This window comes from Chlamydotis macqueenii, chromosome Z (genome assembly GCF_036417535.1).
Source record: "Chlamydotis macqueenii isolate bChlMac1 chromosome Z, bChlMac1.mat, whole genome shotgun sequence".
In the NCBI taxonomy this organism is placed as follows: Eukaryota; Metazoa; Chordata; class Aves; order Otidiformes; family Otididae; genus Chlamydotis; species Chlamydotis macqueenii.
Window position 1 is genome coordinate 59,763,028 of NC_141593.1, and position 27,570 is coordinate 59,790,597.

The 27,570-nt window shown below is 40.0% G+C and overlaps 1 protein-coding gene and 1 long non-coding RNA gene across 2 annotated transcripts in view; both read left to right on the top strand.

Moving 5' to 3' along the window:
* Positions 1 to 1,332: 1,332 nt before the first annotated feature.
* LOC147596366 (uncharacterized) lies at positions 1,333 to 1,767 on the top strand. Its single transcript, XR_015261391.1, has 2 exons — positions 1,333 to 1,457; positions 1,564 to 1,767. It is a non-coding gene; the product is annotated as an uncharacterized LOC147596366 (long non-coding RNA).
* Positions 1,768 to 2,322: 555 nt separating this feature from the next.
* Positions 2,323 to 27,570, top strand: part of WDR36 (WD repeat domain 36) — a 30,948-nt gene continuing 5,700 nt past the window's right edge. Inside the window, exons 1-19 of the mRNA XM_086770769.1 lie at positions 2,323 to 2,469; positions 3,601 to 3,628; positions 6,539 to 6,639; positions 7,139 to 7,256; positions 8,135 to 8,267; positions 9,890 to 9,944; positions 10,627 to 10,759; positions 12,457 to 12,632; positions 13,215 to 13,335; positions 15,259 to 15,324; positions 16,224 to 16,307; positions 17,741 to 17,895; positions 18,995 to 19,109; positions 20,378 to 20,543; positions 20,834 to 20,942; positions 21,782 to 21,861; positions 23,533 to 23,640; positions 24,735 to 24,832; positions 25,923 to 26,065. Of these exons, the coding sequence (XP_086626895.1) occupies positions 2,323 to 2,469; positions 3,601 to 3,628; positions 6,539 to 6,639; positions 7,139 to 7,256; positions 8,135 to 8,267; positions 9,890 to 9,944; positions 10,627 to 10,759; positions 12,457 to 12,632; positions 13,215 to 13,335; positions 15,259 to 15,324; positions 16,224 to 16,307; positions 17,741 to 17,895; positions 18,995 to 19,109; positions 20,378 to 20,543; positions 20,834 to 20,942; positions 21,782 to 21,861; positions 23,533 to 23,640; positions 24,735 to 24,832; positions 25,923 to 26,065 (2,136 nt within the window). The remainder of the gene's footprint in view (positions 2,470 to 3,600; positions 3,629 to 6,538; positions 6,640 to 7,138; positions 7,257 to 8,134; positions 8,268 to 9,889; positions 9,945 to 10,626; positions 10,760 to 12,456; positions 12,633 to 13,214; positions 13,336 to 15,258; positions 15,325 to 16,223; positions 16,308 to 17,740; positions 17,896 to 18,994; positions 19,110 to 20,377; positions 20,544 to 20,833; positions 20,943 to 21,781; positions 21,862 to 23,532; positions 23,641 to 24,734; positions 24,833 to 25,922; positions 26,066 to 27,570) is intronic.

A 27,570-nucleotide genomic window follows, 5' to 3' on the forward strand; every position in this document is an offset into this window, starting at 1 on the left:
CCAACTGAGCCCCGGTTATGGAATTGGAAACCTTCATTTCCGTAGGCGTACAGGTACATATATGAAGGCAGCCACGATCTGAAGCCCAGCAGGAGAAAAAACGACGTGTGAAGACAACCATGGATAATCATCACAAGGGTAATCAACCCGTTTTTCTAGTGCTCCCGAAGCACCGGCATCCCTCTCTTCAGATCTGTTCTGCGTGCCTTGTCGGGTCACGTAGCGGTGCCGGAGAATTAACCTTTGGCTTTTTCTTACGCAGTCTTTTGTGGCTTGGTCATCTTTCTTCAGATCGCCGATTTAGCGCGGGGCTCCACCTACAATTTCAGCCTCTGTGACCACGAGAAGATAGAAGAGGATCTCCTAAACACTTTGGATCCGCAGACGACCTTTGAAAACGAGGTTGGTGGTTTCTCTGGTGGCATCGGAGGGAAACTGTCGGGACGGCAACTGCCTCCACGATTTTACCCTTGACCGCCGGCAACCGCTTTCTGAAAATTCTCGATTAGCAAGCCGGGAGTTGGCTAGTTTAGTAAACCGGTGCCTGTGAAACAGGACGGGGAAGTTGTCTCCTACTCTCCTCCGGCGACCTTCCTAAAATGTGTTTCGCTGAAGCTGGGACTGGCAGGGACGGAGAGCAGGAGCCCGGGCGGCTGCTGCCAGAGCGCTACCCGACCCTTCCCGGCGCCTTGCAGACCCCCTAGGACTGAAAATCGCTTGTCTAATGCTTCACCGACGCTGAAGACGGTGTCACGGTCGCAAAGGTGATGAGCGGTTCCCAAGATACGCGGATGGTTCGCAGGCAGAGCCGGCACTGAGCGGGAAGAGCAGGCGGGGGCCGCCGGGGGTGGCGGGGGTAGCGGAGGGGGGAGGGTGACAGCGGGCTAGTCGGGGCGGTGGGGCCGTCTGCAAGGGGGTGTCCGAAGCGGGCTGGCAGCCGGCCCCGGGGCGCGCGGCTTTAACGAGCATCCCCTGTCTGTTGTTGTTTCCCTCCAGGAGCTACAGCTCGATTTTCACACCTGCGAGGACGCTCCCTCCCCGCCGGCAGGCCCGCAGCAGTCCGAGGTTCGCCCGGGTGCACGCGTCCCCGGCGGCTAGACGGCATTCCCTTTCCACGGAAAAAAAAAAAAAAAAAAAAAAAAAGGAGAGGAGGAAAGGGAAAAAAAGGGGGGAAAGCGAGGAGAACGGGGCGGGGATGGGGAGCGAGGAGGGAGAACGGGTGTTCTTGAGACGCGTTGCGGGGGCGCGGATGGGAAAGGGGGCTCAGGCGGGCGGTGGCGGGGCCGTGGCGGTGACGGGCCGTCTGCTCGCAGGGCTCCCGCCGGGCGGAGCGGGCGGGCCGGCTGCTGGAGTGCGCCTTGGAGAGGGCGCGGGACTGCGGGCAGCCGCCGCCGCCCCGCTGGCGCGACGCCCTCTCCGTCGTGCAGCGGCACTGCCCGGGCTACCAGCCGCCACAGGTGGGTCCGGGGCCGGGGCCGGGGCCGGGGCGGGGGCGGCCGGGCCGCCCCACTGCAAGGAGGCTCCGGGGGCGGCGGCGGGACGCTAACGCGTGTGCGGTGGCAGGGCGGTGCTGCCGGGGAGGCGAGCGGAGGCCCGTGCGACGAGAGCAAGGCCCGGGAGCTGATGGCGGTGTGGAGAAGCTACTTCAATTTGGGATAGGGGGCCTTGCGGGGGGTGACTCGCTGTCGTCCGCCCCCCACCCCCCCACCGGACTTTGCTGAGTATTTATTGTCGGCAACGAAATCATCCTGCGGGTTGGGTTTGTTTTTTTTTTTTAAATGTAATTTATTACACACACACACACACACACACACAAAAACCCGCCAAACACTCAGGACAGCGGTGGTTGGCGGGGGTGGCCCCGCCGGGACGCGCCGTGGGAGGCCGAGGCCGGCTCCGGCTGCCCGCGCCCCGGCGGCGGGCCTGCTCCGCGCCCGCAGCCCGAGCCGGGCCTGGTGCTTTCTGAGGGGAAAGCGGGGAGGAAAAAATAAAAATAAATTTAAAAAAAGAATAAAAAGAAAAAAAAAAAACCAAAACGAGCAGTCGTGACTGTGGGGAGTGTCTCTGAGGAGGTGGTGGCCCGCCACGTGCCCTGGGCTGCCCTCCGCGCCTCGAGGGCAAACCGCGTCCGGATCGGGGCCGCGGGGCCACGCCCGCGTCGGCGGAGCGCCGTCCCGTCGGGCAGCGGAACCACGAGGCCGGCGGGGAGCGCTTTCGGCGGCGCACGCCAGGCGCGAGGAGGAGCGGTGCCGGGCGGGCTAGCCGGAAGCGGGAACGGGGGGGACGCTTCCTGCGGACGGACGGCCGGCGCACGGGGGAGCGATGGCGCGGGAGGGCGGAGGGTTGTTTGCCGGGTTCCGCGTGCTCGGCCGCTTCAGCGGCCACGTCCCGCACGTCCTGCGCTACCACGGCCGCCACCGCGAGTTCTACCTGGCCACCGCCGTCGGGCGCAGCATCCACACCTACAACGTGAGTACCTGCCGCCCCCCGCCCCCCCCGCTCCCCACACACGCGCAGTTTTCCCCGGCTTCCTTCCCCGGCCGGGCCGCCGCGCCGCTGTCCGGCGTTGGGCCTTGGGGAGGCCGGCGCCGCGCGCAGGACAGGGCAGTCTGCCTCCTCCTCCTCCTCCTCCTCTCTTCCCCCTCCCCGCCCCCGACCACGCTGTCGTGAGGCGGGAGCATGTGGCCCGGTAGCAGGCCTCGGCGGCAGTCAGGGCTGCTCGCCTGCTCCCGTCTGGGAGGAAGGGAGGCTGCTGGTTAAACAGGCCGGAACAGGCAGGTTTAGCCATGTGGGCAACCCCGGCGGGTGCAGCACGGGCCATCCGTGGGGCAGAGGAGCGCCCAGATGCTGAAGCTTTTCCTCTGTTGCTAGAGGCTCACCTGTGGTTTGGATAGCTGCGGCTTGGCGTTTGAGGGCTGTGTATTAAAACTTCTGTGTGGAAACAGATGAGGGTAATTAAGTTCTGCAAGATGAAAGCCTGTGATACTGACTCACTTCTTGCCGTATGATAAAAGCATTTTCAGTGTATAGAGACAGTAACAAAACAGAACTGAATCGAGTTATTATAGTGAACAGCAGAGTGCAGACAGCATAGATCTTCCTCTGCTTTTATTGGTAGTATTTTATTGTTCGCTCTGGTCAATTGTCTCCACAGACTCTGAACCAAAATAGTAATGATCATCACTGAGCAAAGATGACTGTAACTGAAGCAAATTCTGTGTGAACAGAGCTAGGATAGTAACATGGTGTGGCTGTAGTACAAATAAAGTAGAAGCAGAGATTAGGTGAAAACAAGGTTGCCTGAGCTCTGCAGGATGTCTAAACATGTGTTTAGTTTCCTGTGCATTAGGGTAAAGTGTATCAAGAAGCACAACTAAATGTTGCTGAGTAGTTGTCTTCTGGCAAATACATTGCCCCATTCCTTTTGATCTACTGTCTGTGGGTTTTCCTGTAGATGTTGTTGTAAACTAACATTAATAATTTTTCTGTGTTGCGAGGCATGCAAATTCCTCATCTCATCTAGGTCGGTTCCTAGTTCTGTTGGTAGCAGATACATTGCAACGGATCACTAAGAATGCCTTTTTTATATTTTCATTGCAGGTGAAGAAGCTTGGTATTGTTGCTGTGAGTAAGTATGCACAGATTGTTCTTTCCTAGTATTATTTTTTTTAGCACATGTGACATCTGCACTTGATTTTCAACTAAAAAATGGAAAATTAATTTTATGTACTAATATTTACACTGAAATATGTTGAAAGGAGTCTTAGAAATATCAGATATCAGTTTGGAAGAAACACTGCTGTTGCAACTGTAACTTGGTTCTCTTAGTGATACACCTTGTGAACCTCCTGTTCTTGTTATCTTGTTTTTCCAAGAACACCCCTAGGCCTTAAGGAGAGAGCAGTGAACAAAACTGTTAATTCCAGATCCCTTTTTTGTTTGTTTATTTTTGTGGTTACTAGAAGGCTGTTTTATAGGGGGAAAATATTTACAGGAGTAAAACAGGTGTGGATGGAACTAGAAGTCTTCAGGGAGTGTTAAAAGTTGGCTGGACTGCTGGATACACAGGATATTAATTGATGACTTGACATCCAGTTGGCACCTGGTAACAAAGCATAGCACCTGTGTGTTTACAGCAGGGCCCACGTTGTTCAGCATCTTCACCAACAGCCTGAATGATGAGGTGGCGTGCAGTCTTAGCAAAAATTTGTAGATAATACTATGTTAGGAGGAGTAGCTGACACCCAGAATGGCAGAGCTTCAGTCTGGAAAGGTGTTGCAAAATGCTAGGCCTGGGCCAACAGAAACCTCACCAAGCTCAGCGAGGGCAAGTGCAGAATCCTGCACCTGGGACAGAACAAGCCAGGAACTGACTGGCTGCGTGGCATCCTGCTGAAAGGAACTGGGACTGTGCTGGTGCCAGGTTGAATGTGGACCAACAATGCAGTAAGCTTGAATAAGGCAGGCTGTGTACTGAGCTATGTTACAAACGCAGCCAGCGGATCAGGGAAGGCTGATATTCTGCTGTACTTTGTGCTGGTGAGGCCATGCCTGGACTGCCGTACACAGTTAGGGCAGTTCTCCCCCCAGCACTGCTCCCCTTTCTCTTTCAGGAGGGATGCTGAGGGGCCTATAGCACACAGTATGAGAAGAGACATTGAAGTAACTGGATTAGTTTAGTCTTGCAAAAGGAAAAATAAGGGGTGACCTAGAGGCAGCCTGTTGCCTGAATGGTAGTTACGAAGATGGGGGAGCTGAATTAAGGGTGGTGATGGTAGACAGAGTAACAAGGGGTAACAGCCACAGGTTGCAGCTTGAGTGAATCACAGAGGAGGTTAGAAAACATGGCCCTTACTGGGAGGAAACTGTAGTACAGTGTGGAGCTTGAGTGATCTGCTTCCCCAGAAATTTTCAAGACTCAACTGGGCATAGCTGCAGTTAACCCAATCTAGTATGGATGATAATCCAGGTTTAGGAGTAGCTGAGTGGGAGGTTAAACTAGACGATTTTCAGAGGCCCTTCCAGCAGACATTCAGATGATTCAGTAAGATGCGTGCTGTCTTGAAAAGTACAGTTTTTACTTCTGTATACCACAAAGCTTTTACACAGACCTCATAAAGCAAAATACTTTTCGTTAGCAGAGCACCTATAAATAACTGAGAATAAATAACTGTCACACAACCAGGACTAGATTTAGAAGATCAGCAGTGAATAGTTGCGCCTGTAAACACATTAACTTCCATTTTCAGCTTATGAAATCGTAAAAGAGTTGCTTATTCTGTGAAATCCTTTTCAGTGGACTGCATCTTACAGACATAATCATTTAAGCTTTTTGAGAAATTGAGATGTTTACTTACAAAGTTGTGATTGAAAAATAAATTATGTCTCTGTACAGTGTTGTTGATTTATTTATGTTATGTGGTTGGTGCTCTAAACTTTTTAATAGAGATATGCTTAAAACGGTCTTGGCCTAAGCAGACTTGCATACAGTTTGTGTGGAGTACCAGGTATCTGTAACCTGCTTGTAGGCCTAAGTCACTTCAGAGGCTCTATGGGAAGATGTCTTAACATGTTCAAACAAATAAAATCTCTTATAAAGTGCAGCTTTTTAAATTTCTTAGTTTAATTCTTCCCATCACAGGTGTGCTACAGTACAGCAAAGGGTACAGGATTCTTTGCATCTGGTAATAATTCATAATAGGAAGCAACATTGTGGGGAAGGCTGCTGTGTGATCATGTAGGTTTGTGTCTTAGCATACTCCCACAGTGACTGATTTTTTGATCTGGTCTTTCCTTGTACAACTGTTAAGCACTATGATTTGCATTTTTGTATCTCCCTAGATTGAAAGTGTTTTTCCCTAGATTATTTTTTTCAGTTTTGTGTCATTTAGGACCACACCAGCAGCTTCTCAATGTGGTATGGAGCTTTGACTCTTTTACCTAGTGAGCTAGTAAAGTAGCAGATCATTATAGTAATAGATACTCTTTCTGAACCTGTGAGGTGTGGAGTGAGGTGTATTCTTAGAGCAGTAAATTCCCAGTGTCTTTAGCTGTAGTCAGAAAATGGGTGCAGGAGTGGGTCACTAACTTCCAGATCTGCAGAATGGTTTAACCTAGTAGGCATTGCCAATGCTAAGACTTTCATTTTGTCATCTGTGTTGCCAGTCCAGTAGTCTGTGGTTCTCTGACAGACTGCGGAATTGTTATGTTGGGATAACTTCTTTATAAGTCGTCGTGAAGCTAACATGTGCCTTTACTTGTGGTGATAATTCACTAATGTGTTATTAAGTGTTTTTCAAAAGAACCACCTTGTGATCTATCAATCTGATGTTACATATGTTGTTGTTACCAGTGTGATCTTATTTATAGTAGTAATTGCACTCATCTGAAATGTGTGCATTTCTCTTAAGAAATTCCACAGAACATTCAACAGGAGAGCTTTCTTGGTGGGTCACCAAGCTAGATAAGTACACTGTCAGGCTTTTTCTTTTGTGATGAACTTGAAACTTGTTGAACTTTTCTTTTGTTTAATTAACAGGTAATGCTTTGCCACAGGACATTACATGTTTGGCAGCAGACCGCATGTTGATATTTGCTTCGTACGACAATGTTCTCCATGCTTTTGCCAGGAACAAAGAGGTTTTTATTAGTTTTCTTATTGCTTAGTAGTACGAAACAGTAGTTGTGTAGCTTTTGACAGTTAATTTTCTACAAACATTTATTTCTGTAGATGTTTAATACCTTCAATTTCAGGGAAACAAAAACTGTAGAGGAAGGAATAAAAAGCTTAAAATAGGAGAATGTAAGATCGAGTTCTGTAATGGCTGGCCTGCATTTTATGAATTAATTATAATTATTAAGTAGTTATTTAAAGATTAAAAAATAAATTGTTAATTCATGTGAATGAAATGAATTAAAATTACACTAAATCATTAAAAATCTTTAGTTAAAATGTTTTTGCCTTTTGCAGTTTGAAATATTAGAGAAAGTTATCTGTCTTCCATTTAAAGTTGCATAGCCTTTCCGTGTATTTTATTTAAACTAGTTGCTGGTATAATAGTTGTCCTGAAGTATTATGTTAACATGATACACCACCTGAACAGCTTGTATTGAAAACCTTTCTATTTTGAAATGACAGGTGGTTCATACCTATGAAGGTCACAAGGCAAGGATACACCTTCTGCAGCCTTTTGGTGATCATGTCATCTCTGTGGATGTTGATAATGTTCTTATTGTTTGGAATATACAGTCAGAAGGTGAGAGACACTCTATTTTTGTTTATAGGATAGCACTGTGAGACATTCAGTCATTTTTTTAAAAAAGTTTTTTTAACGTATGTGTTCAGAAGTAGTTTATTCTTAAAGAAAAAATATCCTTAAATGATAGTGCTACTTAAGTGATAATCTGATGTCCAAATCCTGCAATAATTTTTCGTGAATGGATCCTGCACCATATGCAGAGATTCTGTAAGGTTCCATATAGGTGTAAAGATGTATGCTTATAAAGAAATTGCCTTTTAGTGTTCCATTTTCTGGTAAAGACTGTGGTAAAGCACCTTTGGCACCATCTCTGAAATCCTGTATTCCTTGGTATTTACCACTCTGGGTAAGACTAAATTTTTACAAGTAATATTTTGATTGTGTTGATTTCTTATGCCATTGTAAAGTGCCTTATGAAATCCTGCTTCGTTGCCCTGAATTTTTTTCTTTAGAAAGCATTCTTACTGGCGTGAGATGTCATTCCCTGGATGCTGGGTCTCAAAAGTGACTGCAGATAGGCTTTAGAGATTTGAAGTTGCTATAACAAACAAAAGTCATGCTAGTGTGATGAGATGTTTTGCTCAGGCAGGAACAGGAATTTTTCAGAAAGATAGAAATCACTACAGTTTTTCCAGCATTGTTGTGCTAGGTAGGTTTATGGGAAAAAAAATATACCTTCAAGCCAACAGATGTTACAACGTAAACAAGTTTAGCTTGTCCTGTTACTTGTTAGCTAATCCTTTAATGCAAGAGACATCAGTTATGGGATTTGTACAGAGTAAACATCAGTTCTCCCTTTACATTTGCCAAGGGATGACAAGCCCACAGGTTTTCAGGGATAGCCACACTAACGTTGTTTCTTACTTTTTTTGCAGAGGAGTATCTTCAAGTGGATTTTGATAAGACCACTTTTGCAGTTTCTGCAATTCTGCATCCCAGCACCTATTTGAATAAAATTCTCCTTGGGAGTGAACAAGGGAGCTTGCAGCTATGGAATATAAGATCCAAGTAAGATTCATAATAACTTGGATATACTTCATGCTCTGAGTAGTTTGATATGCAACAAATGATACATTTAAGTACAGTAGGTTTTGAACATGGAATCTTTTACTGAGTCCTTTGGCATAAGTTTTCAGTTGGTCTATCTCCAGGAGTTAAGAATGCTGCTACTCCCTTAATGCTGATACCTTTCAAGTTGCGTGTTGTTTACTCTCCCTGCAAATGTTGTTCAGGACTTTTTTTTTTTTTCTTATTACCTACTTTTTTTTTTTTTATTGCTTGGAATCACATAGCTTTCCTATGAAAATAATTAAAATAATAGTAAATGCATGTTCAGGCCTTTTGCCTCCCTTTTTCCAAGCTTAATTTTTTGGTTGTTGTGGGTCTAAGGAAGTGCTGGCAGGTAATGTGGAGGTAATTACTAGCATTTGATCCTTATATTCAGATAAGAGATGTGCAGATATATAGCTGTCTCTGAGCATATCCCAGTAGAGCACCACCTATACTGGCAGTATTTCATGCCTACCACAATCAGCTGCTTTTTCTTGCATAGTTCACTGCTTTTGTTCTCATCACTATTGTATGCTTTCAGTGATTTCACTGCTAAATTGTTTCATATTCTAATATTTTGGAGATGCCATATATGCTGTATAAATCAGGAAATAGGAATAACCTAAAATACAGAAAAATAAAGGTCTCTGCTCATAGTACTCCTGTGTCTCCTCAATGCCTGTCACAGCATCTGAGGTGTAATACATCCTGGATGACAAAAAGTCTTCCTTAGACGGCTTAGTTTCTCTTAGTTGTGTAGGAACGCACGGGACTGTTACTACTCTTATAGCAATGTTGTTGGGTTAAGCAATATCTATTTTTGACTGTTTGTTTCGTACATAGATTATTTTTTAGATAGGTCTGGGCACAATTAGACAAAAAAAAATAAATTGGAAGAACTGAGGGGAATGTTTGATCTGTATCTGGCAAGAAAGGAAAGTGAGAGGTGATGACGTGTGGCTGCTAGCAGTCTTTTAAGAATGACAGCCTGTGTTGGTGGTGATGGACTGATTTTTTTGATCGTATCTGTTCTTAAATAGTCTTCTTAATTTCACTCGTAGTAAGTACTGCATGACTGCCATGTCAGTGAACAGTCCTGCTTCACATTTTGCCTATAGTAATTTCTGAAAGAAACAAGTTGGAGTGTGCTTGTAATACATGTTAGTGTCTTCATTTGGGGAAGTTACTCTACAAATGAAGGATTTGTTTTTATTAGAATTTGGACCAAGACTGGCTTTTTATGTTGATGTTAAGAATTCAGAAGAGGTACATTCAGAGCAGAAATGCATGGAGACCAACTGGCATAGAAGGGGGTCTTCCTCCCTATTCATGTTGTGGAATTATGTCACTTTTGTGGTATTAATGCATGACACTAACTTTTTCAATAAAAAATTAACCATAAGTTTTATTCTTAAGTTTACTTATGAGTATCACAGGGGTTTTTTTTTTTTGTTTTAACTGATTTATAAAGACGGAAAGCTGACATACTTTTCTGTGTAAGTACATATAAAGCATCCATTTTGTTTTAGAAAATCTCCAAGGATTAATTGATTTATGTTTTTTATTTATTTGTTTTCCAGCAAACTGTTATACGCTTTTCCAGGATGGCATTTAGCGGTCACAGCTCTTGAACAAGTTAGTATTTTTGGTATCTTATTTTCTTCCATAACTGGTCAAGAATAGCAGGCAAAATATTGTTCTTTAAAATTACAGCAATAAAGATGACTTATATCCTCTCAGGTAATTTTAATAACCTTCCCTTGAGCATTTGGACATTGAAGAGAGGCAGACTTGAAGTCTTATTATCTACCCTTCCTCTAGTCCTAGTTCTGTTGCATTTGGCTTCTGGGATGTTTTGTGTTCATCACATCTCTAGTCTCATTCACTCGATGTAATGAGTTCACAGAAACAGTTTGTTTGCAAGATCCATGAGCATCGTGTAACTTCTGTTACACTGGTAGCTTTTTGCTAAATTTATTTTGCTTTGGAGGTTAATAAAATTTTTCTGATTCAAGAAAAGATTTCGTAATTGTATTTTTGTAGACACAAAAAATAATTTAACTGGTAGTATTGATAACAGCTTTGTTTCATCCAATGGAGACTGAGCGCAACATGTTGCATCTCTTATTTTTTGTTTAGATTTATCAGATGTTTGGTGGTGCATTAGAGTAATATAGGTAGAAGATATCGTGCAAGATGCTTTATTTCTTATGATTTCTCATTGACTTATATACATTGTCTCGTACGTATTGGTATTAGTAGTGTAGCAGCAAGCTTTTCCTTTTTCATTTCAGTTGCTGTTCAATTTTTCTTGCAGGCTCCAGCAGTGGACGTTGTTGCAGTTGGTCTTGTATCTGGTCATATCATTGTACATAATATTAAGTTTGATGAAACTCTGATGAAATTTCAACAAGACTGGGGTCCCATCACAGCAATATCTTTTCGTACAGGTAAGTCTTAGCATTTTCAGTGAAAATGTGTATAAAATCACTAAAACTAAGTGGAAGGTAGTAAAATATGTTTTGATAAAACATTTCAGAATCAAAATTTTGTCTGAGAGTTTTAGTTTTCAAAGACTGCGGATAATCTAGAAAAGTTACTAACAAGTGAGGGAAGATAATACATCTTCATCATACTGGCTCTTTTATAATCAGTCTTGTGTACTGACTCAGAACTGGAAGTGTGACATACAGTACTTCTTTTTCAAAGAAAAATAAGACAGTTTGTGTTTACAATGCACCAAGAACTAACAGATTACATAGTTATTAGAGTTACTGCAGAATAATCAGTACATTGTAAGTTAGTGTCCAGACCTACTTCTCAGTACTGTCTTCGCCCATCCAAAACAAAATTAGAATGTTAATGGTTGGGTGACTACTGAATAGGAGTTACTGGGGAACACTTTATGTTCACAGTTTTGGGTTTATTTTGGTGGTTCGTTTTGGCTTTTTTTTTTTTCCCCTAATGAGCATGTGTTCATTTCTAAAGCTAGTTATTTTACTCTTGATCCTGCCCATAGAGCTGTTGATACTGAATCTAATCTCTCATTTGAGTAGACAAACTTACAAAGTTTAACAGAATATAGATTGATGCAGACCCTGTTGAGGAAAAATGCTACTGAAGAGACTTGTGGAAAGACTTGTGAGAGCTAGAAAGAGTGCCTTTTTGTGTCAGCTGTTTAACTCAAAATGTTAATAAATCTAAATAACTTCCATTGCCTGCTTGAATGTGTGGCTTTCGGGCATTCTCTATTCTCTCTCTTTTCCTGTCTTTGTAGTTAGAAATTTTACTGTAAATATAACCTGTTTGTTTTGAACTCATGTACTTATTTTAGTCTTTTAATAAAGTGCTCTTTGTTTAAATTAAAATGAACTTGGCAAATTCCCATATCTGAGGCTTTACCAAAAAAGAAGATCCTAGGCCTGTCATCTATGATGTATGTAATTGCAAATTGGAAACTGGCTTTTTCTTTTGTTGGAGCAAAAAGATTAGTTACCTGTTATGCAGGAGATTTGGTTATCTTGGTATGATAAGTTTTAAAACTTATTTGAATATTTGTATTATGTTTTTAGAAGGTAGTATGATGTGTGTATCTCCTTAGCATTAAACAGGATAGAGCACATAGAACAAAATTAGAAATTCTGTGAACTGAATTTTAATTATTTCTTGGAATGATTCAGTAAGCATGTAATCAATGTCTGGAATTTATTTTTGCAAGTTGTTGAGCCAAACACATAAGAGGATTTAGAAAAAGGACTGGTCATATAGCAGCCTTTACATACTGAAGTGTGAAGGCTAATAAGATTGGGGGAGAATCTGAGGCACAGATTTTTTGAAAATGGTACAGGTACAACACACACTCTTGTTCTTTCAAGCAAAACCTCTAGCATCGCCTGCTGGATCTAGATATATTTGTTGTTATCTGATCTGGTATGAAAAAAATTCTGTTTTATTATCAGTGAACTTTTTTTCTGTTTGAAATACTAGAATATTTCAGTTAAAACATGCCTTATTTTTAGAATCAGCTTGAGAATTTTCTTTTTCCTGTGACTTTTGCTTTTTCTTGAGTCAATTTTAAGATGTGAAAAGTCAGTAAGGATGAACTGAATGTCAAGAAGCAAGCCTTTTGAACTTTTTTTTCGAGTAGATGGACACCCAGTTATGGCAGCTGGTAGCCCCGTTGGACACATTGCTTTGTGGGATCTAGAAGAGAAGAAAGTAATGTGTCAGATGCAAGATGCCCATTCCACAGCAATAGCTGGTATGTCATTTGTCCCTGGAGAGCCACTGCTTATTACTAATGGTGCTGATAATGCTATACGGGTAAGTTACAATAGCTGTTGCTATCTGCTGTTACCTTTTTTTTCTCTTGTAGTCCTCCAATGTGTAAATGTTTACTTTGGATTGAAGTAGCAGTTCTCAAATGAAACATATACAACAAAATTCAAGTTACTGAAGTTGCCGGCTCTCACATGATCTGTAGTGGGGCGGTTTAAGGATTTGCTACCATGATGTCATTGCTTCCTTTATTGCTTCATGATAGCCTTGAGGAACAGAGCTTTGGATCCACTTTTCCAGAACCACACTTTATATCCTGGTGCACCATCTTAAATCTTGATCTGTTTTTATAATGGTCTGGGTCATGAGCAATTGCTGTTGATAAAAGTCCCTTGTGCTACATGTCCTCTTGATGCCATTAGCCTTTGGTGGGGGGCCAGAATAAACAGCGGGAAACAATCAGCTGCCATGGTGGGAACTTCCAGAGTTTTAGGATCAAGGATGAAAGCCAATGTATGAAGCTTGCTGCACCAGCTCCCAGCTAAGCCTGTTCCCCTGCCAAGAGGTGTAATTATTGGCAGGGTGGTTTTTATCAGCTTCATTTTTGTGCTTTTTTGCGTGAGGCAGGTGTGGATTTTTGATGGACCTGGTGGTATAGGACGTGTATTGAGAAGCCGAATGGGACATAGTGCGCCACCAACAAAAATCAGATACCATGGGCAAAATGGAGAGCAAATTCTTAGTGCAGGTATGAATTCTCATTCTTCAGTCTGATTTCCTGCTTTCATAATGAAAACATGGAGAGCTAAGTGTCTTTGTTTTACTAATATAGTAGATTACATTTCATGTGTTATGTAGTGTATTTATGAAACGTAGTAAATTATTAGTGTAGACAGTATCATTCAATACCGTATCAAACTGTTTCATGATTTTCCTAGAGAAATGTGTATCAGCAGGTAGGCTGAAAGGTAGTTACAAGCCGAAAAGCTTAAGAGCTGTTTTTGTCATTCGTATTTATATGTTTGATGAGTAAAAATTGTTTCATTATCTCCTAAGGAACTACCAGCTGGTCAAAATGAAAACCTGTAACAACTAGGGAAATTCTGTTGTGATAGGGAAAAATAAGTGGCATAATGCATTTAGTAACTTAGAGAGGCCACTCCACTTTTCCCACTAGTTTGAGCAAGCTCTGTGGGTTGTAGTGTCTTTGTAATTTGTTATAGCTCAATTGTGTCTGTAATATATATTCCGAAGGTCGCTTGTTACCAAGATATTAATCTAAAAGTGTAAAAATACATAAATGACTAACTTTCCTTAGAAACTAGCATATTTTAAAATCTATAAATAGACCCTTTAGGAAATTAAGTACTAGATCAGACTTTTGTGGGCCAGAGCACTTCAGTAATGGAATAATAGAGACTTCTAATCTTTAATTACTCTGAAATAATGAAATTATCTACATGGGCAACGTTTGAAAACATTGCACTACATTTTGATGAATGTTGCATCTATATGGCACAGCAATACACTGTGCTAAAACCACCTGTACTAAAATTCCTTGCTCGTTGTCCAACTAGTAACTTGTATTCAAGTAACTACTTAACAGTAATTCAGCTCACATCAGATATACCACAGTACAATTGAGAATTGGTTAACAAATCCTCACATTTGCTTTAGCTTTGTTAACTATACTGAAACATATGGAGAGGGCACAGAGGCAACCACTAAAGTGAAAAGGGTCTCAAGCTTTGAGATCTAATGCATCCTTAGATACAGGCGTTCCTGGTTTCCTTGGAACAGGCATCTCCACAAATTAACTTTGTAAAATTTCAGCAGTGTCACTGGCTTTCATTCTCCTTGACGTTTCTCCCAGTTCTCAGCGTATACATCCTGCCTTACTTCTGTATCATAGCAAGTAAAGGTTGCTTGAATACTATAATTGTTCCATTGTCATCTCAGTGCCTTTAATTTTACATGCTTTCTGCAATTTCGTTTTCTGCAGTTTCTGGTTCTGCCTTGTTCATGTCTCGTCCACAAAGTGGACCTGTTTGCTAGATTCGGATTTGAGCCTTTTGTCTCTCTATTAAATTCAGTTCCTATCAGTTCTGCAAACGTTGGTCACTGGGTAGAGGAGCAAAGTCTCATCAGAGTCCTGGTTTACAGGAAAGATGGACAACTCAGCTTTACAACTTTTGTTTGGGTTAGCTTACTGGCTGACCTACGTAGTGTTCCTAACCAGCCACAGGATGTGTTGGTTAGACAAGGAATAAAGAAAGGAATATTATAGCTGGTAAGGGAATATATAGGGTCATGGAAAAGCTTCGGAATTATTATGGAGGTATTTGAAAGACGTAATAGTTTATGTAAGGTTTTAATCGTAGAAAGCTGGGAACAGCTAGATATTGTGGTGGGGACAGAGGAGGTGATGTCCGTAAAAGAGCTGTCATTCTGACAATGTGTGGGGGAAGGCAGATACAGGCTGTAGAAATTAGGCTCCATTAGTTCTGCTTACAGTGTACCTGTATTTCTTTCTTTTACCAGATTTTTTGGTAAATACTTTGGTGTTTGAAGTTTCTTAATGCTTATCTTCTGTGTTTCTTGCTCAGATAGCTTATGAGTAAACAAACGGTTGACTTTTGCCCTTCACTGCTCTCTACTAATATTTTGTCAGGTCAAGATGGAACATTGCAGTCTTTTTCAACAGTGCATGACAAGTTCAATAAAAGTTTAGGACGTGGTAAGTGTTTAAGTGAATGTACAAATATTGGTGAAAAAAGCCCTGAAAAGTATTTGTGTAAACAGAAACTAAAACAGTAGGTAGGCCTTATTTTCCACTTTAACTCTTGTGTGAAAACTATTCACCTCAGTTGTTCTGCAAACTTAGTCCTTCGTGATGTATATAAAGTGTACTCTCAGATTTGTTTGTGCTTAAGGAAAGTAATTTCTGTAGCCTGGCAGTGTATGCTGTTTCACTGTGGGAAACACTGGGCATGATTTTTGTATTAAAAATGTGTAAAGCAGTAGCTGCATAATTATAACTTTTTACCCCATTTCTCTTCTATTCAATTCACTAAATTATTAGTTAATTCATATTTCTTAACTTCAGTTCCTTTTATTTTAATGTAGAATTTAATTAAAAAAATGTATCTTCCACACAATACCATGGTTAAAGGACACTTTCTTTCACAGTTCAGAGAGCTAGAAAGTTAGAAAGACTAAAACAATTCTTATTTTTAAATATCTATATATTGATATATGTGTATTTGGATAGATTTGAATAGACAGATATAGATTTATTGATTATATGTATCCTTTTGGCATAAATTTGAAATTCCTGACTCTTTGGTTATTGAAGAGGCTGGGTGTTCTATATCACTTTATATAGTCATGTCTATATGACCATCATTTTAGCTGTGTTGGGGGGACCTCTACCTCAGGATGTCAACACAAGATTCTGAAAAAAATGGGTTAAGTAGTACATGAATTTTGATAGGAACTCTGTTAATGTTCTTAGCTCTTCAAACCCTAGGTAACAGCAGTGCTGTGTTAATGTAAGCCAAATTTTTCTAAGTTTAATAGGAATTCTACATTTAGTAAACAATCCTTTTTAAACCATTATTCTTTTCTATTTTTAAGGTTCAATTAACAAAAAGAAATCCAAAAAGAAAGGTCTTAAGCTTGATACGATGGCACTTCCACCAATTACAGTCTTTGCTTCGGGTGAGTAAGTCTTTGAGATACATAAGAGAGCTCATCATATCTTCATTTCACCTTCTAACCCTCAAGACGCTACTGTTTTGAAAGCCCATGCTGTATCAAGATGAGGTTATTGAGCTTCTGTGAGTAACAGTTGGAAATGACATTTTACTTGTTAAAGTTTTCTTTTACTTCAAAAAAGAGCCTTTTGTTTCAAACGTCTTTATGTTTAACTGGCTCTTGCCTTTAAAATGTCCAGCACGGGAGCCAGAATCTTCACGTGTACATATTATTCCATACTGGACAACCAGCTATTGGAATGGCTGAAGATCTCTGTCAGCTGAGGAAATCTTAATTATAGTGGTTGATTTTGATTCCCCAGTTCCTTTATTTTCCTCACTTTTCAAAGTCAAATTTAAATTACTCTGTTCATTTGCAATTCAGTATGCAAATAGTGAACCTAACTTTTTGAAGCAGAATTGCAGTTGTCTTTGCTTCATCAAAACGTGTTTCTTTAAATTAATGACCTTTTCAGACTTGAAGTCTGTTTTGTCTTAAGTGTAGCTGCTGTTTGTCTTCTGAGGATGGCTAATTGTTTCATATGTTGAAAGGTTTGGATTTACAGTTTTATGTAGCTGTTTGACTACATAAGGTATTTGTATTTGTAGACTGAAATGATACAGACTATCTGTACATAATTGTTGCAAGTGTGTGTGTTTGTGTATGTGCACTTTTAAAGTTAATATTAGACCTGCCTGATGGATATAAGGTAGTAGAACTACCTTAAATGTGTTTGGAGCTGTATTGTCTTTGTCTGGTGAAGTGAACCAGTTCGTATCTAGGTATTTTATTCTTTGAAGTTCTGGAAGTACACAATTTCAGGCTCTCAGGTTTTTTTTTTAAATGTATAAATTTGAGAAAAAAAACCCAGCAAACTTGCTTATTATTTGGATCCCCACATATCATATGTGGCTGTAAAGTTTGGGTACTGAGCTTTTGAGGAACAATTTTCCTGCAAGTGCAGAGAAGTCTTTTGCTATGTGAAGCAGACTTAGCTCTTAAACTCTGCTTTAATTTATTTATCTGGTGGCTTCTGCTGCTTCAGCAGCTGAATAAAGTTAAGAGGCTCAGCTAAACATGTGTACAGATTGAGCTGTTTAAACCATGTAAGTTTAAATATGCTTTTCAAACTGCGTACGCTCAAATACCCAAAGTCATGAAACATAACATACCAAAAAAGTACTTGTGGCTTTATTAGTGTTGTAGTTACACTAGCACATGCACCACAGTTTGCCAGGTGGATTTTCTGAATGGTAACCTTTTGACTGTCTCACAAGAACACTAAATATGAACTATTCTGCCTAAAGCTATTTCAAAGTACTCTTTCTTATGATATCACAAAAGCTTATTTGACTTTAGAATGGTTGTTTCTGAAAGGAATGTGTGTTACATTGCAGAAGTGGCACATCAGAGTGACTGGGATGGTATTGTTGCCTGCCATCAAGGGTATATAACCTGTACAACGTGGAACTATCAGAAAACTTCCATGGGAGCTCATAAACTGAAGCCAGAAGAATTTAGCAAACACAAACCTATTGATATATATGCAACCGTAAGTTTATTCAGTATAATGTTTCTTCTGCATTACAGCGTATGCTATTTTGATTTCTGTTTGTACAGATGCAATATTTAGAATGAAAAAGCACTATCTAGACATATTTTAGTTGTTTTGCAAAGTGGTTTCTGCCAGCTGAGTGTATCTGTTTTGTAAAGCATATGGTCATAAGAAAAATGCTGCATATCCATTTTTTCCTTAAACATCCAAGTGTAGATTTGATTTTCTGATTCAGATAGGTGGTTGGTGTTTACTTCTAATCCGTCATACTGTTACAGAGTTGACTGTATGCCTGTGATGGTAAACTTGCTCTGTGAATGCAAATTGCTGAAGATACTTTTGGTTTTTGTCAATATGGAAAAATGTATTTCCAAATTGCTGGCAGAATATTCTCTCTAAAATGCTTTACAACTGGAGCTGGACACAATGAAAGTCAAACAGTCAGTGAAAGATATAAATGTTTACTGAGTCTTACCAGCTTGCAAGACAAGCAGTTACTGTGGCATACTTCATGTGCTAGGCATTCATACTACTACTGTTGTGGTAAATTGTTTTTATGACCTTATGCTTAGTAGTGAAGTGGTAGACAAGAAGTGGTTTGCTTTTAACTGCTAGATTTTTTTGACTGTATCTTTCCAAAGACATGTAGACTATTGTTTCTTTGTTTCTTGCTGTTACTGCCACTGGCAATATGGGCATTGAAAGAAGCGTGCTGTCAGCATGCTTGGATGTTATCTTAGGGAAAGAATTTGTGGATGTCTTGATTATATAGGTTAGTCGTTTAGGTTACAGTGTTTATATTAGTAGATAAGACTTACGATGGATATCACTAATTCAGTATTTCATTATCTTTTATGAGCATGCACTGCCGTGTTTATTACTTGTTGACTATTTGCTTATTTTAAGAGCTCCTCTCTCTACTTTTTTGAGATGTAATCTGTTGTTTGTTCAGTGCATTTTTCCTTGAAGAAGTCTAATAAAAACCATAGTATTTTGTATTCCTGATATGTTACATACCTTCTAACAAATTTGCTAATTAGCTGGACACTTAAAGAATTGTTTTCACGGGTGCTTTCCCCTCCCCTCCCTTGAAAAGGCAGTTGACATTACCTCCTGTGGAAACTTTGCTGTAATTGGGCTGTCAACTGGACGAGTGGATGTGTATAACATGCAATCTGGCATTCACAGAGGGCATTACGGCAAAGAAAGAGGTATGAATTGCTACACTATTTAAAAAAAAATACTGACTCTTAACAGAGCATGGACGACGTGGTGTTCAGTTGTCTAGCAAGTTTAACTTAATTTCTGAGTTGTATTTGGGAATGTTTTCAGTTTTTCTGGTTACTCTACACTGTCATATCTTGCACTGTAATCAGAAGTAATTTGAAGCCTTCTCTGAAGGACAGGATCCTTGCTAGTTTTAGTAGCTCTGATGTTAGCATATGTTGGGTTTTAATTAACGCAAAATTGTCGGTTACCAAAGTGCTTAGCACTAAAATGAGATCCTCTCAGCTCTTTTTGAGATAATCACATTTGCAGTACTTGATTCTTGTTATAGGGTTCTATCTCTGAGATAAAATTTCACGTCTGTTTTGTACTCCCTGCTTAAAAATGAAGGAATACTTTACATGCATGGAAAACTGAAATCCTAAGCAAGTCCAGTTCTTTGCATATGCTGTTATTTTCAATTACTCAGCTGCAAACTTAGGACTTAGTGTGACAATCTTCAGACTTTTCCTGTTAATGTCGCATACATATTTATTTCATTACGTGTATCCTCATGTATGTTTGCTATTGCTTTGTAAGTCTGCAATTTATAATAGGGCCTTCATGATCTGAAGCTTTTTTGTTGTAGCAACAAGGAAAGAGTCCTGATGAATCCTTGAACATCTCTGAGTTTCTAAAAGCCGTCTAGTGTAGCAAACCTGAAGTAGTTTCCTCATAATATCATTGTTTGATAGTGGGATGAATTTTGTAAGTTTGGTTACTGGCCAGTAGCTCTAGGCGTAGATTAAGAGTTAAAATTGATCCAAAAGCAGAGGAGCTATGCCTTTTCTTTACACTGCAGTGTAAAGCAGCCTAGACTCCCAGACTTTGTGCCAGAAGCCGTAAATTTTGTCTGGAGTGGTTGGGCCCCTCGGAGGCGTTCCATAAGTGATTAAAAAATCTGTCAAATCTCACATTCAAAAAAAGCCCCTCAAACTGAAAGCAGAAATAAAAGCTAATATTCAGCTTCAATTACTCACAACTTTTGTATCGTATTGTAGGTACTTACCTGAAAGCAGTTTGGTTTCTTCGCTGACAAATAAACATTAATATTCAAGGAGTCTTGTCAGGTGGCTTTAGAATTGTTTGTCCCATGCTTACTGATCATTTAGTGTAGTTAGGCAAAGACATAGAGAATGCTGTTTTGCGTTCTGTGGATTTCTATGCTATGTTGAAATTCTGAAATACAGCTTTCTTTTCCCTTGGTTTGCAGCACATGAAGGGGCCATTAGGGGGGTAGCAGTGGACGGATTAAACCAGCTGATAATCACAGCTGGTAGTGAAGGATTAATTAAATTTTGGAAATTCAAAACTAAAGATCTAGTTTACTCCACTGAGCTTTCTTCTTCTCCAAGTGGAATTCTGCTTCACAGAGACAGGTAAGAGACTAAAGCCATTTCATGTGCCTATTGATTTGCTGTAAATACATAAGTCTAACATGGCAACCAAATATTCTATTAAAGTTTTAAATTTCTGATGCTTTGAAATAAACTGACTACTAGTTTACAAACCATGAATGACTACAGGATATTTTATTAGACTGAAGGAATATAATACTGTTTGTCTGAGATTGTCTTGGAATAAAAGATTTTTGGAGCAATGTTAGGATATTGTTTTTATTTTTTGTGTCTGAATATTCACTATCATATGTGCTAATGATTCTTGGCAGTGGTATTCTGGGAATTGCCTTTGATGACTTCAGTATTAGTGTTTTGGATATAGAAACCAGGAAGATTGTCAGGACGTTCTCAGGACACCATGGACGCATTAATGACATGGTAATTTTTAGCTCCTTTTCTGTAACAGGTGACATACACAAATACTTAATTAAGTTTAAACGTGGTGAATTTCTCTGTGCATATTAAGTCACTGAGTATTATGTTCACCTGTGAATGGTAAAGTTCTGGTTCATCTCTACAGGAGTTTTGGCCATGTTAGTTTTCAAACTAAAATGTGTGGTATTAGAATGATCATGTATTTTGGTGTGTTTTCGTATTTTACTATAACTATGCAAAAAGCTAATTTTGGGTTTAACAAAATAAAGCATTAAGAATAATGAAAACCATTTTGAGGAGCAAGATTGTGCAACAGTCTCAACTATATAAATATATATATATATACACACATATATACACACACACACATGTATACACACACACATATATATATAAAAAAGATGTGCCAGGTAAATAAAAGATGTAAACAGATCTGAGATTATGCAATGCACTGATAATTCTTTATTTTACATCTTGTGTAATAGTGCTTTGTAGTGTTCACTGAAATAGTTTTTAGCTTCTGATTTAATTCTAAGTGCTAGTATTTATTTGATTTCTTCAGTTTTATGCTGAGTGGTTTTCATCATTAACATAAAAGCAAGGACCAAAGTGTTTGTACTAACAACCAGATGTGTCCTGTGTCATATATTTAAACCTATTCTCAAATAGCTTCTGTTTTGGTCCTTTTCTTGCTTTCAGTAAGATGATGTCAGTTTTTGTTTATGGCCATATCATGTCATCCTGGTTTTAGGGACCAATCTAATCTTGAAGTCTGTAAAACCTCTACCTCCTGTAGGGACTGACTTGTCAGTTGTGCTATTGAATTGACTGTTTTATTTTAGACTTTCAGTCCTGATGGTCGTTGGCTAATAACTTCATCAATGGACTGTACCATTAAGACATGGGACCTTCCCTCTGGATGGTGAGTCCATTTAAAAACATACAGCAGAAATGTGTTATAATCCCGTTGCTGTCTGTTAAGTGGCAGAAAGCCTTCTGGCTTGATTATTGGTCACCAACTGTACTATGTGATGTTCAAAGTTGTACATAGTGTAACAAATTAGTTTGCAGTATTTTAGTTCTTTGCGATGCTAGCAATATGTGCCTTTTTCTGGGTATACAGAATAAGAATGTCCTGAAGATCTCGTGATGAAACCTGGAGTTTGCATGAGTGTGAATGAGTGTGAAATTGTTCTTTGTCTGTGAGCAGAACTATAATGTAAATGGCAACAGATTGCCTGCGGTGAATTGCTTTGTGATATGCTGAAGTGTTCATAGAATCGTAGAATGGCTTGAGATAGAAGCAACCTTCAAAGACCTAATTCCAACCCCCCTGCTGTGGAGAGGGACATCTTTCACTAGACCAGGTTGCTCAAAGCCCTGTCCAGCCTGACCTTGAACACTTCCAGGGATGGGCCGTCCACAACTTCTCTTGGCAACCTGTTCCATGTCTCATCACTCTCATCATAAAAAATGTCTGTCTTATATCCAATCTAAACTTACCCCGTTTCAGTTCAATACTGTTGCCCGTTTTCCTGTCACTACAGGCCCTGTTAAAAAGTGTCTCTCAGTCTTTCTTATAAGACCCCTATAAGTATTGAAAGACCACAAGAAGGTCTACCTGGCGCCTTCTGTTCTCCAGCCTTGACAACCCCAGCTTTCAGCCTTTCATCATAGGAAAGGTGTTCCAGCCCTCTGATCATTTTCCTGGACCTGCTCTAACTTCATGTCTATCTTGTGCTGGGGACCCCAGACTTGGATGCAATACTCCAGTTGATTTTATAAATAGAAGCCTGTTCTCACGTTGATTTTATAAATAGAAGCCTGTTCTCACGTTCATTTTAGCAACTCAATAAGACTTCAATTCAGTTATATTTTTCATGTGTGCATGCTTGCAACTGCCAAAAGTACACTTTTATGATCCACTGTGAGTAGTCTTCCCTCAGAATGAAATTTGGTCAAGAAGTACACAAGTATACACACACAAGAAGTTTAGGAGCCCAGAAAAAAACAGGCTGAAAAGTAACTTTGAGTTTTGCCAGTGCATTCTTTTAGCAGCACATCAGATAGATTTTTAGTAATTTAAGGTAGTGCTATGCAGTGTGCAGCTCTGGTCATACCTGAAACTGAATGGTTTCATTTGAATTGATTACTTTTGTTGACATGGTTTGGTAAATAATTTTGTATACTGTAAATTTTTCATTTTACTATGAAAAGTGTATTGAGTTTCATCAAACAATTGACTTATTCTTACATGATGAATTACACTAGTCTAAAATGGGTCTGGATGGACAGTAACTGTCTTCTTTCCAGCATAAATGGGAGGGAAATTAACACTGTTTGGACTTCCTCTTTCTAATAATTTTTCCCTTCCAAAATGATATGCCTTTAAAAAAGTGCAGCATTAATTGTAAAACTTCAGAAACATTACTTGTGTCTTTCATTTCTTTGATAATGTAAAGCTTTTCAATAAGAATCAATTGATACTGTTTTTTAAAAGTTATCTAGCAGTAGTTCTGCATATAATTCAGGTATGCATAGATAAACAAAGTCATCTTGCTGAGAATTTCTCTGTTATCTTTTCTCTCCTTAGCCTCATAGATTGTTTTTTGGTGGACTCTGCAGCTGTGAGCCTTACTATGTCTCCTACAGGAGATTTTCTAGCTTCAACACATGTGGATGATCTTGGAATTTATTTATGGTGAGTAGGTAATCTATCTGTTTCTACACAGAATTTCAGATGGGAAAGAATTCTTTTTATCACCTTTTTCACAAATACAGAATTGTTCTGCAAAGTATCGTCTCCAGAGTTTTGTCTTCTCTGGTTCTAATTGAGACAATTATTCTGCATTGTTGTGATTTGTAAATCTTAACCTCTTGCAGTTAAGATATTTATTCTAATAATTATATTATCTCTTTTTTTTCTAAATGTTCCTATAAAAAATTCCTGTTATGCCATTCCTAAAGTTTTTCTTTGACTCTATTATTTTTTTTTTCACTCCTTTTGAAATGTCAGTCCTCATACAGTGTTACTTTCAGAAAAGATTTTGTCCTTGTCCTGTTATACAATGTTGTCTGAGACTTCTGAGTAGAATTTGGAAGTTGCAAATATTTTTTTTTTTTTAATGATAGATCAGCACAGTTGTAAAATGTGTTTTAGTTCAATTTCCTCTGCAAATGACTGGTTAGGTGCAGTACTGACAGGTTACATTTGTTGCCTGTAGTTTTGCCTGAGGGGTGTTCAGTTGTTAGTCATTTCTATGCTTAACTAAAAACGCTTCATTGTGAATAAGGACAAATGTTTTTACCTAGCCCTGGTTTATATTGACAGGAAAAATAGTTTGCCCAAATGACTTGTGTGCATATTTCAAATACCGAGAAAATTTACAAGAGTACTACTCTGAAATTCTGTGAAAGCAGGATGAATAATTTATATTTGCATAATGTATTGTACATATTAAGTACAAAGCAAGCTTTTTAGATAAGCAATTTTGCAATTTCAAGTAAATACAGTAACTGGCAATGATTGAAGTACTCATACTGCATAATGCCATGTGTATTAAACATTCTTGGCAGTAATACTTCAGCATAACTTTTGTGTTTCAGACTTTCAGATTATGTATATCATGACATTTTATTTCTTGTTTATCTGGTACATGAGGTAAACTAATCTTGAATAGAATCTGTTGAATTGCTGTAGTGCAGTAGTGTTAGACTGCGGTAAAAATTATGTCTGAGATACTTGTTCCTATTCACCTGAAAATTGTTTTTAAAATGCCTGTCTTGCTTTTTCAGGTCAAACCGTTCTCTGTATTCACTTGTCTCTTTACGGCCCCTTCCGGCAGATTATGAACCTTGTATGGTGACACGCCCCAGCACCTGCCCTGTGCAAGGTAATCTTCAGATGAAAGAGTATTTTATTTTCAGTTTGGTATTATATTTCAACTACAAGATGGTTTGCTCCCCCAGTGAGAACTTGTTGTGTCTTAGCATTCTTTCTCTGAACTGTTCCTATTGCTTGTACCATTTTTGACATACTTACTCAGATCCTAATATTTACTAAAGTTTAGTCACATTTCTGAGTTTGGACATAAAGAATAACATACATCTTAAAGGAGATTTTGTAGGTAGTAAAAACATCTGTGCTACTTGCTGGCTTTCTTTAATCTCAGACTTGTGTAAATACCTTCCATTTTGACATCTGTGAGGCCAGTTTGAAGTTAACATTGCTATTTGGCAGATTGTTCTTTCTTTCACGTCCCTCCAACTTTTTTGTCTGCCTGTATGCCATGGTAGTTTCACTGCTGTGTATTGTCTTGTTGGCAAGAGAATTCGGTTCAGGTAACCTGCCATGTCTGTGTACCTGTGGTAGATTCCTAGTGAAAGAAGACCTAAATTGCATTTTGATACCTTAACTAGAAATGGTTGTGCTTCTGAAGGCCTCTAGATGGAGATCTTGTCTGCCCAGGTTTAGCAGTGCCTACATTTAGATCTCCACCTGGAGGAGAAATATACCTAGCTATTGACTGCATAAAAGAGCAAGGAATATGCTTGATGGTGAGTGCTATATTAAGCACATTGTTATTTTAGATACTTAAAGCAGGGAGACAGAATTTCATCCCAAAACTTTGAATGTTTTAATACTGTAAACTGATTCTGACTGAATGCTTAATTCACTTTATGTTGTCAGCAAATGTAAAGTTTCTGTTTAGATGCTTAGAAAAGCTTTTAATGGTTTATGTTTCTTTGTTGTTTTAAGCTTTTCTGTCATATTCATGGTTTCAACCATGTAGTATTTTGCAAAAAGGAAGGGAAAATAGTGGTGTTTGATCAAGACTACATAGGAATTATAGAGAAAACCTAATAGGGTTAATAAAGATTGTTTCTGTAGCTTTTCAGCTGTATGTTATACTAGCACCCATCTTTTAATTAAAAAAAAAAAATGAAGTATGTATATTCATAAAAGATACCTGTTCCTCAAAGATGTAGATGTGTCGGGAGATGAAGAAACGTGTGATGAAATGGTAGAATATGTCTCACCTGAGCAACTGGGAGAGCAGCTGGTGACTCTTTCCTTGTTACCAGAGTCAAGGTGGAAAAATCTCCTCAGTCTTGACATTATCAAGGTAATGATATTAGGCACACCATTGCTTATCTACTGTAGTATTTGGATTGTTGTCATAGTATAGCCCCACTTGGGACCTAGCTACGCAGTCTCTCACTCACTCCACCCACTCTCTGAGGGAATAGAGGAGAGATAATATAAGAAAAAAAGGGTCAAGGTCTGAGATAAGGACAGGGAGAGATTACTGAAGTTACTGTTATGGGCAAAAAAGACTCAGCTTGGGGGAAACAATTTATTTATTATTAAAATCAAAGCAGGATGATGAGAAAGAGAACAATGTAACTTCCCCCTACTCCTCTCTCTTCCTGGGCTTAAGTTTATGTTCAGTTGTCTCTACCTCCTTCTGCCTCTGTGAGCGGCATAGGAGGGAATAGGGAATGGGGGTTATAGTCAGGTCATCACACATTGTTTTACACCACTCCTTCCTCCTCAGGGGAAGAACTCCTCACATTCCTCCCCTGCTCCAGTCTGGGGTCCCTCCCACAGGCTACAGTCCTTCACAGACTGCTCCAGCGTGGGGTCCTTTTCCAAGGGTTACAGTCCCTCAGGAACCAGCTGCCCCAGCGCGGGCCCTCCATGGGCCACAGCCTCCTTCAGGCATCCGCCTGCCCCGGCATGGGGTCCTCCCCGGGCTGCAGGTGGATCTCTGCTCCTCCGTGGGCCTCCATGGGCTGCAGGGGCACAGCCGGCCTCACCATGGGCTGCACCACGGGCTGCAGGGGAATCTCTGCCAGGAGCAGCATCACTGCTCCCCCTCCTTCTTCACTGACCTTGGCATCTGCAGGCGTTCCTCTCACAAGAAATTCTTCACAACTGGCTCAGGCAGATGCCTCTCAGGATCTCTTCTCATCTCCTCTCCACTTCTTGCAGCTGGGCTGAGTCAGGCCCAGATGACCACCCAACAGGAGGCCAGAGGGTGAGGGCTGCAAGGCCGACAGGGCTTGCGCCTCCCCCTCTCTGCCTGTGCTTCTACTTCTTCACATCTTCACTCTTTTTTTTTTTTCATTTAGTTATTCTTCACTTCTTAAATAGTCACATCACAGAGGCATTACCAAGGAACATTCTGTCACCAATTGGCTTGGCCCTGGCCAGCAGCGGGTCTACCCTAGGCCCAGCTGAGTTCACCAAACAAAAGGCAAACTTCTAGAAGGTTCTTGAAGAAGCTGCCACTATAGCCCCCCCACCACTAAAAAAAACCAACACAATTGTATTTTTTAAGAAGCAGGTGGAATAAGGGCTGTTTCTCCTGTAATGTAAAACAAATAGTTGTCTTAACCATTACCTTGATGTTCAATAAATCTTGAGAAAGAGGAACTATTTCATAACTTTTGCCATTACTATTTCTGCAACATGCAAAAATAGCTGTCTAAAGGTAGATAGCTCCATGTCAATGCAGCTAATAAGTGCCTATAAAGTTGTTCTAGGTTATGCCTCCAAATCACTGTTGAGTCTTCCCATAACTGGAAAAAGAGTAAATATGCAAAAAATAGTAGTATACAGCCACAT